The sequence below is a fragment of the Equus przewalskii genome, chromosome 24 (genome assembly GCF_037783145.1).
Source record: "Equus przewalskii isolate Varuska chromosome 24, EquPr2, whole genome shotgun sequence".
Lineage (NCBI taxonomy): Eukaryota > Metazoa > Chordata > Mammalia > Perissodactyla > Equidae > Equus > Equus przewalskii.
In genome coordinates, this window is record NC_091854.1 from 20,286,257 (window position 1) to 20,301,404 (window position 15,148).

The 15,148-nt window shown below is 35.1% G+C and overlaps 1 protein-coding gene across 10 annotated transcripts in view; it reads left to right on the top strand.

Moving 5' to 3' along the window:
- Positions 1 to 15,148, top strand: part of USP33 (ubiquitin specific peptidase 33) — a 53,660-nt gene that overhangs the window by 17,963 nt on the left and 20,549 nt on the right. For 4 of the 10 annotated variants that reach the window (XM_070592002.1, XM_070592004.1, XM_070592012.1 and 1 more), the window contains 10 exons: positions 156 to 209; positions 630 to 692; positions 1,843 to 1,995; positions 4,787 to 4,889; positions 5,418 to 5,487; positions 7,592 to 7,705; positions 9,015 to 9,093; positions 10,287 to 10,704; positions 12,757 to 12,897; positions 14,134 to 14,249. In XM_070592002.1, the coding sequence (XP_070448103.1) occupies positions 156 to 209; positions 630 to 692; positions 1,843 to 1,995; positions 4,787 to 4,889; positions 5,418 to 5,487; positions 7,592 to 7,705; positions 9,015 to 9,093; positions 10,287 to 10,704; positions 12,757 to 12,897; positions 14,134 to 14,249 (1,311 nt within the window). The remainder of the gene's footprint in view (positions 1 to 155; positions 210 to 629; positions 693 to 1,842; positions 1,996 to 4,786; positions 4,890 to 5,417; positions 5,488 to 7,591; positions 7,706 to 9,014; positions 9,094 to 10,286; positions 10,705 to 12,756; positions 12,898 to 14,133; positions 14,250 to 15,148) is intronic. The other 6 variants (XM_070592007.1, XM_070592005.1, XM_070592006.1 and 3 more) reach the window with 3 other exon arrangements.

Here is a 15,148-nt window from a genome sequence, read left to right on the forward strand (position 1 = left end):
TATTCATTTTTCTCTGAAATGTGTCTTTTTTTATAAATTACTACAATACTCTATCTTCATGAGTCCCAATTTTTTATATATGATATTGTTAATGAATTATATTTGTTTGGCTGTGTCAATATAATGATGATGTTGGTATGATTTTTGTTTCTCAGGGTACTTGTCAGGATTGTAAAGTCAGAGGACCAAATCTTTGGGCATGCCTGGAGGTATGTGTATGTTACTTCTCAAAAGTTTGGTATTATAAAATTTATATCTGAATAAGGATAACTAGAAGGTTTTTTTGACAAAGGATTTCATAAACGAACATACTTTGAAAAGATCATTATTGGTAAAAATTAAACTTAAAACCTGTGGTTTTAATTTACAGTGCTTTTGCAGAGTTTTAGTGAATTGCTAAAATATTTTACACCTGCCTCTTATTAGAGGTGACATAACTTTTAGCTTAGAAATATTCTGGTTTTATTCTTTTGTGCCTAGTACCTTTTGGTTAAAATAACTGACTGTGGAAAGTCATTGTCATTAAGTTCAAAGGTGATGAAAGCTTAATTGTAAATGTAGCTGTAATACTATTATTGTAAATTTACACGTTTATAGAATAGCTCATTTTCCTTTTTGTGCATTTGTAGAATAGATGTTCCTATGTTGGCTGTGGTGAGTCGCAAGTAGATCACAGCACCATTCACTCTCAGGTATGTATGTAGAAAATTTTGATGCAAGAGATTTTTAAAAGAGAGCCTGAAGAAGGAAAGGGAAAGCCAACATGACATTATTGATTCAAGTTGTAGTTAAAATTTTCTCTTTTTTTATATGAATCAAACGTTTGCTTATACTCTCTGAAAGATGGGGAGGGGAATTGCTAAGAGGATCAATGTTAGAATGAGGGTGTAATTAAGAGGGTAATGATTTAAGAAGTACACCTCCAGATGTCTGGAGGTGGTAGCTGGAATATTCGGAGGATATGGGGTTGAAGTCAAGAGTGGATGCCTAGGCTTTCAACAGGGCCTGGCTAACTTCACGGCTCAGCACACTTTACCATCTCCTATGCATCCTCCTACCTGGAGTCCCCTTTCTACTTCACCATGGTGGTTTGGTGCTTGTATGTAATTCTGGCACACCTCTTTTGTAGTATTAGGTAGAGCTCCTAATCTAAACTGTAAGTTTCTTGAGAATGAACTCTCTTTTTCACATTTATAGCTGCAGCATCATTAGTTCTTAACCAGGGTTCCTCAAGAGAATTAATTAAGTCTGAATACCCCAGAAGCTCTCAGGCGTCATTGTACATAATTAATTTACTTCTCTACTGTGTGTCTAGAATTGTAGTGCTATGTACTATTCTTGGGAGAATTGAGAAAATAGTTATTCAGATCATTTTTTATAGGGCATAATTCTGTTGCCGAATTCCAGTTGAGAAAGGCTGGAGTTTTATATGTCTAAGAGCATATATTCAGTATTATTTGAGGCGTTTTGTGCTTTGACTCATGTCATTTGTGTTCTTTTGCCATTGTGATCTCCTAGAATAGTTACTGTGCTGTTGTCAATTATTTTCTTGTATTAGAGTTATTTGCTAGCTGCAGAGTAGAGTCTCATGCTCTGGTGTTTATAATGGAATGGTGGTGAAAAATGACAAAGGAATAACTTTGAGAGCAGGCTTAGATATTGTTACTACTCACTATAGTTTAGCAGTTTATCTGAAAACCATTTTTTTGGTGCCCCAGTTTATTCTCTTGAGTATATTGTTATTCATCAAAGACATGCAGTTTATCTTCAATGATCTTTTGAAGTGTTTTCAACTATATCTAATTTTGGTTCCTCGTCTCCCTCCCCTGTGAAATTATACAGGAGACCAAGCATTATCTAACTGTGAACCTTACCACTCTTCGAGTATGGTGTTATGCTTGCAGCAAAGAAGTATTTTTGGATAGGAAATTAGGAACTCAGCCTTCATTGCCTCATGTAAGACCGCTTCACCAAACACAAGATAACAGCATCCAGGTAATAATCTAAATTCATTTAATTAAAATATCACATATTTTCAGGTAATAATTTTAGAATTCGTTATGTAGTTGAAATTTAAAAGAACCCTACCTAACTTTACTTTAAAAATTTCTGTAATGTGCCCTTTTTCCTCAAGTGAAACACTTAGGCTGCCCTTTATTCTTTTGTAGAATGATGGGTTAAGGTGAGATTGAAGCCCACCTGTTTGAAGACGGAAAACACCTGATGTGTTTTTAAAAGTAAAAAAAAACCTGTTTTAAATAATGTTTTTTTTCCTAGCAAATCTGATTCTAGGAGAGGTGGTAGGCCTTCTTTGATAAGGAATAACAAATAATAATTCAGCTTGCTTTCTCTCATTTCCCTCCTCTCTCCGCTCCCATTTGCATGACTGTGAACATTTTACTGATTTGTTGAAAACCAGATAGAATATATTAAAGCTTAGCATCAGTCTTTGGTTGCAAAATATGTGTAGGCTTGGAAAGACTGATCAGTTAGTTTGAGAATTTTCCAGTCGTATAAAAATAGGAAAAGAGAAATGAAAAATTAGAATAATTCATTGGCTTCTAACTTATGCTAATTATCATTTGCTGTGTATGGTTTGATTAATACGTTAGTGACTTTTTTCCTCATGTGTGTTACAGAAATTGCATTGTATTTCTACGCTTATGTTCCTTGATACCAGCTCTCTTAGATTTTTCTATTTTATCATTGAATCGCTTTTTTTAAATTTTTAAATTTTTTTTTAAAGATTTTATTTTTCCTTTTTCTCCCCAAAGCCTCCCGGTACATAGTTGTATATTTTTAGTTGTGGATCCTTCTAGTTGGGGCATGTGGGATGCCACCTCAGCATGGCTTGATGAGCAGTACCATGTCCGAGTGCAGGATCCAAACTGGCGAAACCCCGGGCCGCCGAAGTGGAGCGCGAGAACTTAACCACTCGGCCAGCAGGCCGGCCCCTGAATCACTTTCTAATGGTAGACATTGGTGATAATAAATTTGCTTGCCTTGCACATTATATAACTTAAAGCGAGTACATTTTAGACAAGGTATACTTGCTGCACTTTTAGTTTCACAGTTGAGTGGTTCTAGCTAATAAATCACCACCACTACTGTTTGTCCCACTGTTAGCTATTTATCATTCAGAAATGTATTTTTTGTCTTTTTGAATGTTCTAGTAGTTTGAAAATAAGTTTTCCTGAGCCATTTTCCATCATTAACAAAAATGTGATAACTAAGAGTTGAATCACATTAGGAACTGATAACAGTTTATAAGGACAGCACTTAAAAGGTGGTTAAGAATAAGCACAGGGACCAGCCCAGTGGTGGTGCAGTGGTTAAGTGCACACATTTCTGCTTCGGCAGCCCAGGGTTCGCTGGTTCGGATCCTGGGTGCAGACATGGCACCGCTTGGCAAGTCATGCTATGGCAGGCGTCCCACATACAAAGTAGAGGAAGATGGGCATGAATGTTAGCTCAGGACCAGACTTCCTCAGCAAAAAGAGGAGGATTGGCAGCAGTTAGCTCAGGGCTAATCTTCCTCAAAAAAAAAAAAAAAAAAAAAAAAAGCAGCACAGATAGTTCACAAAGAAGAAATACAAATAAAAACACATGAGAAAATAATCATCACTGACTAAACAAAAGTAAGTTAAAACAGCTGTCTGTTGCCATTTCTGCCAGAATAGATTAAGATTGCAAACTTTTTATTAAAAAAAACAAGTAATCATCCAGGTTCTCAGTAACATTTTAGCTAACGTCTGTTGCCTATCTTCCTCTTTTTTTTTTTCCTCCCCAAAGCCCAAGTACATAGTTGTATATCCTAGTTGTAAGTCATTGTAGTTCTTCTATGCGGGATGCCGCCACAGCATGGCTTGATGAGCGGTGTGTAGGTCCGGGCCCAGGATCTGAACTGGCAAACAACAGGCCAACCAAGTCAGTGTTTAAACTTAACCACTTGGCCATGGGTCTGGCCCCAAGATTGCAAACACTTAATGCATGTTGAATCTGGTTGAATAAATATACTGATACTTTTCTGATGGCTTGTAAATAATTCTCTGGTGAGTTATATTTATCATACATAAAAGGCATGAATTTACTTTCATGGAACTTCTTCATGATCCTGTTGTTGAAGAAATTACTCAGAAGAAGAAAACTTATTTGTACAAATTTCTTTAGAGGTATAAAATTTATAGGCTGTTTAAACCCAGTTCATCAGAGCATTAATTATAAAATAACAATATTGGAAACTATCAAATGTCATTAATAAAATTTTTCAAATAAAAGTTTTTTCTGGGAGGTAAGATTTTGAATGATTCTCAGGAATTAATATTGGAATATTCTATTACTGTTTAAAACAAGTGAACTATTTCATATCCACAAAAGGATGCAAAATAAGTGTAGTAACAAGTGTCAGGAGGGATTGTGGAAGTCTACAGGTTAGAAAAGTCTGAAAAGGCAATGTAGGGTATGTGCACTTAGGTCTTTTTAGAAGTAATGTGATCTCACTGAATTGGAGTTAATTGTGTTTAAATTCGCAAAAGTCACAGTGGCTTTGTTATTCAAGTACCTATGTTAGTAAAGGTACGGTGACATGCTATTAGCTAGTGTAGATCCTTATTACTTTCCAAATATAAATGTAAGTTTTATTCTAATTGGTAATACCATGAATTCCTACTTAGAGTTCTATTAAAATAGTATCTTAATTTTTAGAGTATAGGTGTGACATGAGATAAAATTAAAAATTTCTTTTAACCTAAGGATTTGTTCAAGTCTGCTCTTTTTTGTTATCAAGGATTTTAAAATACCTAGTAACACAACATTAAAAACTCCTCTGGTTGCTGTATTTGATGATCTGGACATAGAAGTGGAAGAAGAAGATGAACTTAAGGCAAGAGGTAAGATGATTCTCTCAAGTGTAACACTTGTTTGTATGGCACTGCCCATTCTTTTAGTCTGTGTGATGTTTCACCTAGAGGTGTGAGGGACTCTACAGATGATAGTTACAAAAAAGAAAGAATTCTGAAATTTGGCCTAGTAAAATTGTATTCGCAAGAAAAGCAAACTGACAACCTCCAGTGAGGCTTGGTTTCTCTGGCATCACTTTACCAAAGCCCACAGTTCTTGGTATAAACTATCTGTGTATAGTTTAGTGCAAATTTTCTGTTTTGTAATTAATATATGGGAATTTTAATCTTTTCATGTATATTTAAATAATTTTTTGAAAATTAACACTTTTGTATAAGTCTGACCTCTCTGGGTTGTTCAGGTTGCTATTTTGTATTTCCATAATGTATTTTGTATTTCCTTAACATAGTTTGGGAACCATAATAACTACCATACATAGTTATGTGTTCAGTAAACACGCATAAAATCGAGGTACTGCATTATGGAATGATGACATAATTTATAATTTTTCTTAATAGGTCTTACAGGTTTGAAGAATATTGGAAATACTTGTTATATGAATGCAGCTTTGCAGGCTCTTTCTAATTGGTAAGTAAAGAAATTATTTTTGTTTTGTTTTGAAATTAGTTTTGTTTGTATAGTTTTTTAAAGTCACTCTGAGCAAAAAACCATGCTGCTGTAATACACCACCCCCCCCTCAAAAAAAAGGAGGAGTGAGAGGAGAAAACAATACGCATTAGTAGTGATATGGGGGAAAGTTAACAGTTCTGTTCATTTCCCTTAGCCAACAGGATGCCATGAATCCCTGGTTATATTTCTTCCCTCGTCCCCCTCAATACATAATTTTGTCCCCCCCAACCGTGACTTTCTGAAATGGCCCCATTTAGAAAATTATGTGGATTAACTAAAACTAAATATGTCAATATTTCTGAAAAAGTTATTTCCTCTTTTTGAGTAACTCTCAAGGTAGAGTAGGCAAGAAACTGGGTTTGGACACGATCCCTTGTTGCCCTAATGGAATTACTCTATCCAGGCCTGTAGTTAGACTGCTGATCCTGGCTTAGACTCTAGGTAGTTGTATGGCTTTGAGCAGGTTATTTGTTTTTTCACATCTAGAAAATGAGGAGCTTAAGCTAATTAATTCCTCAAATTACTTTTAGTTCAGAGATCCTATGAAAATATTTTATATTTTTTGTAGGTGGAAAGTCTCTAATAAAGCATCCAGATTTTCTTTTTTTTAAATCATACTCCTCCAGAGTAGGTAGGGGCAGGATGGCCTGCTCAGTATGTATCTCTTAGGTTCATCTGGTCTAATGTGTAGTCTAAGTCCGATGTTTCCTCATTGATCTTCTGTCTGGATGATCTATCCATTGTTGAAAATGGGGCATTGAAGTCCCTTACTATTACTGTATTGCTGTCTATTTCTCCCTTCCGATCTGTTGATGTTTGCTTTATAAATTTAGGTGTTCCTATGTTGGGTGTGTAACCACTTACAAATGTTATCTTCTTGAGGAATTGACCCCTGTATGAATATATAGTGACCTTCTTTATCTCTTGTTACAACTTTTGAATTAATGTCCATTTTGTCCAATATACGCATAGCTACCCCATACTCTCTTGTGGTTTCCACTTGTCTGGAATCCTTTTTAGGATAGCCACTTTCTTGCAGGTCAGGATTTGGTCCTTTGTCCAGTCTATTTCCAATAACCGAATAGATTCATGGAGGTTCCTTCAAGCTAATCAAGCTCATAAAAGACTACTTTGCCTTATAAATGGCTAACTTGAGCCACTGGATGGATAACAGTGCCACTTACTGGGATGTAAAAGCTTGGAGGAAGAGCAGATTCACTTGAAAGTTGAATTTTGAGCATATTAAGTTTGAGACGCCCATGACAGCCATCAGTTTGGGCATTTGATGTAAATCTGGAGTTTAGATGAGATGGTTGACTTTTATAAGTTTGACTGTCCTTGGCATATGCGTGAAAATATAAGTTCACCCAGGGAGAAGAGTATATAAGGAAGAGAGGAAAAGTCATAGGATTAAGTTCTGGGAACCCTGATATTTAGAAATGTGGCAAGAGCAGAAAAAACAATAAAGAGGGAAAGGAGTTGCCAGCGAGGTAAAGAACAGTAGAAAAGTGCATTACATTGGTCAAGAGAAGGGTTGCTTAAAAATGAGGGAGTGGGGCTGGCCCGGTGGCACAGCGGTTAAGTGCACACATTCTGGTTTGATGGCCTGGGGTTCACTGGTTCGGGTCCTAGGTGTGGACATGGCATCGCTTTGCAAGCCATGTTGTGGTAGGCGTCCCACATAGAAAGTAGAGGAAGATGGGCACGGATGATGGCTCAGGGTCAGTCTTCCTCAGCAAAAAGAGGAGAATTGGCAGCAGTTAGCTCAGGGCTAATCTTCCTCAAAAAAAAAAGAAGGGAGTAAGTCACCCATGACCAATGCTACTGAGAGGTAACTGAAAGGTGTTAACTGGATCTGGCAGCACTGAGGACTCCGATATGGTGGGGTCAGATCTGATTTGAATGGGTTGAGCAAATATGAAGGAATGAATATGAAGCTGTAAAAGGGAGCAAAGAAATAATCAATACAGGGCTCTGTGTGCTGTCAGTTCATTTCAGGAGTGGAAGTCAATCAGTATTAAGCTTTGATTCCACTGTAACATTTTTTTCTTTTTAAAATTAGCCCACCTTTGACACAGTTTTTTCTGGATTGTGGAGGACTAGCTCGGACAGACAAGAAACCAGCCATTTGTAAAAGTTATCTCAAACTGATGACAGAACTGTGGCATAAAAGCAGGTATGTACTTAATATATTTGTTCTCTTTATTATATATTTAAATGGATCATAAGTATTAAAAGGATGCAGGTCCATTTATAGAGCTGAAAAACGTAGAAGTGAGACGGATTTGAGATGAGTTCGGTTTGGAGCAGCTACTTTCAAACTGAACATCCAGATGAAGTGTCAGGACTGGAGAGAGAATGTTGAACTGCCAAAGCTGTGCTCGCTGAAACTGTTGAGATTTAATGCAGAAGAAGGCATTCTCACAATGTTAAAATCAGGCCTTTACAAAAGTTCATTTTTCTGCTTAGGTTTATTTGCTCTAAAGTGTAGTGTTAGTAGAATAATTGTTTGCTGAATATTTTACTAATTTTGTTTTGAAACTATTCAGAAAACTGCTTTTACCATTTGTCCTTTTTAATGGTTCCTAATAACCACCCAGCCTCACGCCTAAGAAAACAATCACCAAAGCTGTCTTTTTTTTTTTTAACCTTTTATGTAAGACTTTTGAGATCTTAATGATTTCTAATGTAAAAATTAAAGTAGTTTTTCATGTTGTAGCATTCTTATATTCGTAAGTGCCTCAGTTTTCTTTGAGATATTTGGCTCCCTACTAAGGGTATTTCTTAAGTTAAACAAAAATGTGTTACTACTGTCCTTTCACTGTGCTATGAAAAGAGGATGGTTTTAGTGAGTTCTTTGGGGACGTGAAGGAAAAATGGCATTCACACGTGTAACATTAAAGAGCCTGAGTTTTCCATCCTCATGTGTCCCTGTTGGGTCTTATCCAGCACTGCCACAGGCTCTGATGTTTCTAAGTTCCCTTCTGCATAGCCCTTAATTGCTATGTTTAAGCTTCTTTACCCTGAAATTGTGCTTTAAACTTAATATTCCTGGAAGTTTACCACACTTCTGAAGTGTCGTAGTACAGAATTCCAAGTGGTGATGTCTCATACATTTGGTTTGCTTTTCATTTTTGTTTTCATGAGTATTTGATGGCTGGTTTTAAAATTTTTATTTAGATAGTGTTCTATGTGTACTTACGTTAATTGTCCCAGAAATTTTAAGTATTTAAAGTTTTATTTTTAGTAATTAAGTAATTAGAAGTATTTTTGAAAAATTCCTTAGAGCATAATCATTTCATCAGGGAGGAAAGCAAAAAATTATAGCTTAAACACCAGTAATAAGCTGTTCTGAGGAGCCATTGAAACATAATACTGGGCAATTTTGAGTGATATTTTGAACCACAAATACTTTCTTGATTGCTAATTTCTAAAATAAGAACTAAAAATCACAAATTTCTCATTAAAAGTGTTTTCTTCCTCAGGCCAGGATCTGTTGTCCCTACTAATCTGTTTCAAGGAATTAAAACTGTAAATCCAACATTTCGGGGGTATTCTCAGCAGGTAAGTCTTCATTGCTTTTCATTCATAATATTAATCTTTAATAAATTTGCAGAATGCTATTGTGCATTGTGCTGTTATGTAGTCATTTGTATTTCTTCCTTTATAAATATATTTTGTTTGTCCACTTATTTTTGGGGGTCATCACTGGTTGTGTCTTTATTTACCAAGAATGATAACCCTTTATCATATTTTTTGCTTATATTTTTTACCCTTCTCTTAATTTTGTATTTTTCTAGAAACTTTTAAATTTTAAGGTGGGTAAATATGTCAATATAGTTCTTCTAGTGCTTTTAGTTTTGGAAAGTTCCACATCCAGAGATAAATTTTCACCTATGTTTTCTATATATTATGCTTTAATTTTTAAAACATTTAATTCTTCACTGCATCTGTAATTCATTTCATATTGCACTATAATTCAAATTTCATTTTTCACAAATTGTACCAAAGTACAAAGTTAAGAATTTTCTTCTCTGATTTTTAAAATTACTCCTAATATGTTTATGATAATATATAATAGGGTCTGTTTCTGGGCTTTCTAATCTGTTTCATTGACCTGTGTTTTTTTGAATTAGTACCAATGACAGTTTCAATTATTGTAGCTTTATGTAGTATCTTTCAATATTAATACCTGACCCTCACATATTTTTCTTTTTCAAAACAATGCCTATACCCTGTTAATTTTTCCAGTGCAAATTCCCAAATCACTGAATAATACCCAGTAGAGACTGGTTTTGTAGACGTGAGTTAGGGCCTACGAATTTGTATTTCCAGTAAGCATTCCAGGTTGATCAAGGGTTTTTCTTTGAGTTATAGTAGAAGATTGGATATGGCTTTGATTTTAAGCCAAACTTATAAAATATTTGAATTTAGGACATTTCTGAATACTAGTTGTCACATGAGGCAAATCCATGTTTTCTTTATGCCTTACTCCTCCAGTTTTTTAAAATAGCAGCAGTACTAAAAGCTGGCCTCCAAATATCTTCAGTTTTTTCATTACTTTTGTTGTATTTACATAGCTCTTTCGAACTTAGTGCTTCCCATCCCTCTAAGGCTTCATGTTCTACAGTCTGTTTCCTCAGTGTAATGCTACACATTTAGAAATTAGTTGGTAACTACATTTTGTATATTTTTACTTGAGTTTCTACATACACATTTTTAATGAAGTGGTACTATCTATGTTGCTTGTATATTAGGATGCTCAAGAATTCCTTCGCTGTTTAATGGATCTGCTTCATGAAGAACTGAAAGAACAGGTTATGGAAGTAGAGGAAGATCCTCGAACTCTAACCACTGAGGAGACCATGGAGGAGGACAAGAGCCAATCAGATGTCGATTTTCAGTCTTGTGAATCGTGTGGCAGCAGTGATAAAGCAGAGAACGAAAATGGCTCTAGAGGCTTTTCTGAAGATAACAATGAAACAACAATGTTAATTCAGGATGATGAGAACAATTCAGAAATGTCAAAAGACTGGCAAAAAGAGAAGATGTGCAATAAGATGAATAAAGTAAATTCTGAAGGAGAATTAGATAAAGATAGAGACTGTGTGTCTGAAACAGTCGACTTGAACAACCAGGAAACTGTCAAAGTGCAAATACTCGGCAGAGCTTCAGGTGACAATTTAATAATTAGAAAATGATATTTTCATTTGTAGACAGTGGATGCAAGGTATTATATTTGTACTTAAGATTATATTTGTAAAATTTCGCCATCTTCAGAGGAGATTAGCATGGCATGTGCGTAAAATCAGAAATTTCTAATTTACACGTTAATATTTACAGTTTACATTTAACTTAATAAAGATGAAATAGAATGATTAATAGCTTTGGCTTAATATTTTGTGTGTAGTGTATGACATTATAGTTCAACCATACTATTTAAAGAAAGAGGTAATTAAATAGTTGTTACGTTGGGGCTTTATAACTAGTAGAGTTTAGCAACATTTGCATCTGACTGTTAAGTTATTGTCATTTTTAGCAGATTCTGCTGAGATCCTGGGAAAAAGCAAAATTACCCAAATTGCAATTTTGTAATCTCCAGACTATTAGATTTAGATTGCTGTCTTTGGAGTCTCATCAGCTATGAAATATTTGGTGTATGTTTTGGTGTAGGGGTTTAATTAACTATAATGAACGCTGTTATGATAGATTATTCCATAGTATTAGTCAGTCTCCCTTTGAGAAAGAGAAAGTGGCCAAATGAAAGAGAGCTGAGCTACGTTGCTTTGCGTTTATTTCTTCCAGAGTTAACTTATCTTGGCTTAATGTGGGATTGGTTCTCCGAAGCACATAAAATTAAACCAGCAGAGGTTCAAATTCTCTGATCTTAAAATGGCAGACAGTAGCATTGAAAGTTTATCTTCTGTAATTACCAAACAGTGAGAACTACTAAACAATTTACTTAAGAATTTGAATGAATTGAAAATTCCTTCTTGAGGAAAAGGATATTTCCTTCACCACAGGAATACGTGTGGTTCACCAGTGTACAGTGCCAAAATGCCTCCCAGTCAGGAAAATGTGTTAGGCTCCTTGATTATGCTGACCTTAGGGTTAGAATTTAGATATGTTTAGAAGTCGTTTGGTCAATAAATATGAAATGTCAGTATTAAAAGACTTAGCATAGACTGTTGTCCAGCCCTTCCTTGTCAAAAGTCTGATTAAGGGATATACTGGTTCTTTGTGGCTCCATAGCAGGTTTGTTCTTACACACAATAACTGATGACCTAGATCAGGGATCTGAGCTTTTACGTTTTTTACAGACCTGATTAAAAAACATGACAAAGACCATATATGGCACATAAAACCTAAAATGTTTACTATCTGGTCCTTTATAGGAAGCATTTGCCCATCCCTGACCTAGATCATCCTAACTTTATTCCCTTCAGAAGGGCCTAGGGTGAGTCTCTTCCCCTCTCTCCCCGCAGTATTATACAGTCTGCTTTTAGTCATGGTTGAGATAATGAGAAATGCCCATGTGAAAGTGATCAAAGTCATTTATTTTGCATTATCTGGAAAAATCCCTGAAGTCATTCTGTTTCAGGGTCTCTTATGAACAGTTCTCTTTTCTTCCCTCAAATACTTATTGAGCACAGTACCTTGCCCTGGAATACGTGTTATATACTAGGAATCCAACAGCGAACTATCAAGATAACTCTCAGGAGCTTATATTTGCTTGATTCATAGTTCAATTTCAAAAAAGTTTCTTTCCTGACAAAGGTGTTTCCTTTTGTCACAGTAAGAATAAAATAATTTATGATTATTTGATGCCTTAATTTCTTCTTAGATTTTGATTGCTATGTTAGTTTGGGAGGATAATCTCTTTTTCTTCCTCATGGTTTTAAAGCTTTTGAAAAACTGTCCTAAATATCCTTTTTTGAAAAATAGTAAATTAGGACAAATCCTCTTTGGTTTTATGTTTCCACTGCTCACTTCCTGAATTGCTGACAACAGTCATGTGTTATGAACATTAATTGAGTTCCTTGGGGGAGAATCCACTGTTATTTCACTGAGCAAGCACTTTGTCTGTTAGATATTTCACCCGACATTTATTAATGTGAATTGGTGTTCAAAATCTCAAGTGAAGAAACTTTTAAATTAATTAACATTATTTGACACGTGGAATAATTTTACTATTTAAGGTATTAATACAAATTTTAAATATTGCAGAATATATTACTGATGTCCATTTGAATGACCTGTCTACATCACAGACCCTCCCATCAAATGAAGGTGTTAATCCACGTTTATCAGCAAGCCCTCCTAAATCAGGCAATCTGTGGCCAGGATTGGCACCCACACACAAAAAAGGTAGAAGTTTCAGTTATTCAGGTTCCTTTGCTTTGATAATTTAAAGTGTTGATTATGAAATATTATTCAGTGCTTCAAAATTGACAGCATAATTTACACAAACATGATTTAAAATTTTTGTGTGTGTGGCACAAATTCGCATACAATAGAAGTCACTGTTTTGGTGTAGAGTCCTGAATTTTAACACATGCGTAGATTCTTGTTACCACCAACCCAAATAGAATATAGAACAATTTCAACACCCCGAAGAATTCCTCATACTAGGCCTTTGTGATCAGACCCTCCCCCTGCTCCTCCCTAAGCCCTGGCTCTGTTGATCTGTTCTCCATTCCTATGGTTTCACCTTTTCCAGAATGTTGTATAAAGGCAATCGTACCGTAGGTAGTCTTTTGAAACAGGCTTCTTTCACTTAGCGTAATTCTTTTGAAATAGTCATGTCGTTGCATGTCTGAATAGTTCCTTTTCATTACTAAGTAGTATTTCATTGTATGACTATACTACTGTTTATTCATTGAATTGTTCTCAGTTTTTGGCAGTTATGAATAATGCTCCTGTAAACATATGTGTACAGGGTTTTGTATGGACATAAGTTTTCATTTGTCTAGAGTAGACACCAGAAGTGGGGTTATTGGGTTTATGTTAGTTTTATCCTTAATGTTGTATAAAATTATTTTCCACAGTGGCCATATCATTTTGCATACCCATCAGCTATGTTTGAGAGTTCAGTATTATAAAACTCTTAGAAGAAAACATAGGAGAAAGTCTTCATAACCTTGTGTTAGACAAAGAGTTCTTTAAAGACATCTAAAGCATGATCCATAAAAGAGAAAAATTAAAAAGCTTTCTTGGCATAAGACAGTATTAAGAGAATGAAAAGATAAGATTGGGAGAAAATATTTGTAAATCACATAGCTGACAAAGAACTTGTATCCAGAATATATAAAGAACTCTCAATACTTAATTATAGAATCCTTTCTTCCAATAAAGCCTTCCTTGGAAGCAAAAACAAACAAGTACAAGCAAACTATTCAGATTGAAGTCAAGATGGGGGCGACTGAACCCCTCCTATTTCATCTTGGTTTCTCTTTCTTTTTTTTTTTAAGCAATGCCCTTCAATGGTATTTTGACAAATTTCTTCAGCATAGTAAATTTTACTGTTAAGATTCCGGAGAAAAATACTAAAGGAACTACTTTGATTTTTTTAAAAAATATTCTACACTTGTTTTTCAATCCTAGCTCAATCTGCATCATCTCCAAAGAGAAAAAAACAGCATAAGAAATACCGAAGTGTCATTTCAGACATATTTGATGGAACAATCATTAGTTCAGTGCAGTGTCTGACTTGTGATAGGGTGAGTATGAGGGAATTATAACACACAGGAAATGTCTGTCAAATGTTCTTTTTTTAAAAAAAACTGACAAAATGGTATGAAAAGTTTAATTCCTTCTCCTTGCTACTGATGATTATACATGTATTTCTTGTGTTTACATCATTTTGAATTGATTCTAGGAGTAGTGTTTGGTTTTTGGCAGTAATAGAAACTTACTTTTTTAAGCATGGTTCTTTGACTCATCATTGGACAGGCATGCATTAGCAGGAAGAATTAACTCAGTTCTTCATCTCTGGCCATATAGAAAGGTGATATGTTGCTCAGCAACAAGAATTGGTAACATACATGTTCTCCCAAGGCTGATGAAATTAGTAAGCTGGGGAATTGTTGCTGTTCAGAGGCACAGGGCTGTGAATGTCTCATCTACGTTTGGTTTATGGCTTGTAAATATTTTCCCATGTTAAGATTGGGGCTCAGATAATAAAGATAGTGTCAGATTTGTACACAAGAGGATAAATTAAAATCATCATGAGTTCTTTAAAGAAAGAAAAAAACCCTGTAAATCCCTGAATTTCATTGAGCTTTCCTTAACAAGTTTTACTTCAGTGGAGTAATGAATGTAATTAATGAATATAAGATCACATCTCTCACATAAACTCCCACAAAGTAAGTTTTCGATTACTATAGATTATAATAATTCAATCTATAAAGATGATACAGTCTTAAGTCAAATCCAGTGGGTTTCAATAGAGTCATTTTAATGTAGGTTATTTTGGTACCAAATATTTATTTGTTTATTTATTTTTTAAGATTGGTGCCTGAGCTAGCATCTGTTGCCAATCTTCTTTCCTTTTTTCTCCTTCTCCCTGAAGCCCCCCAGTACACGTTTATGTTCTAGTTGTAGTCTTCCTGTTTGTGCT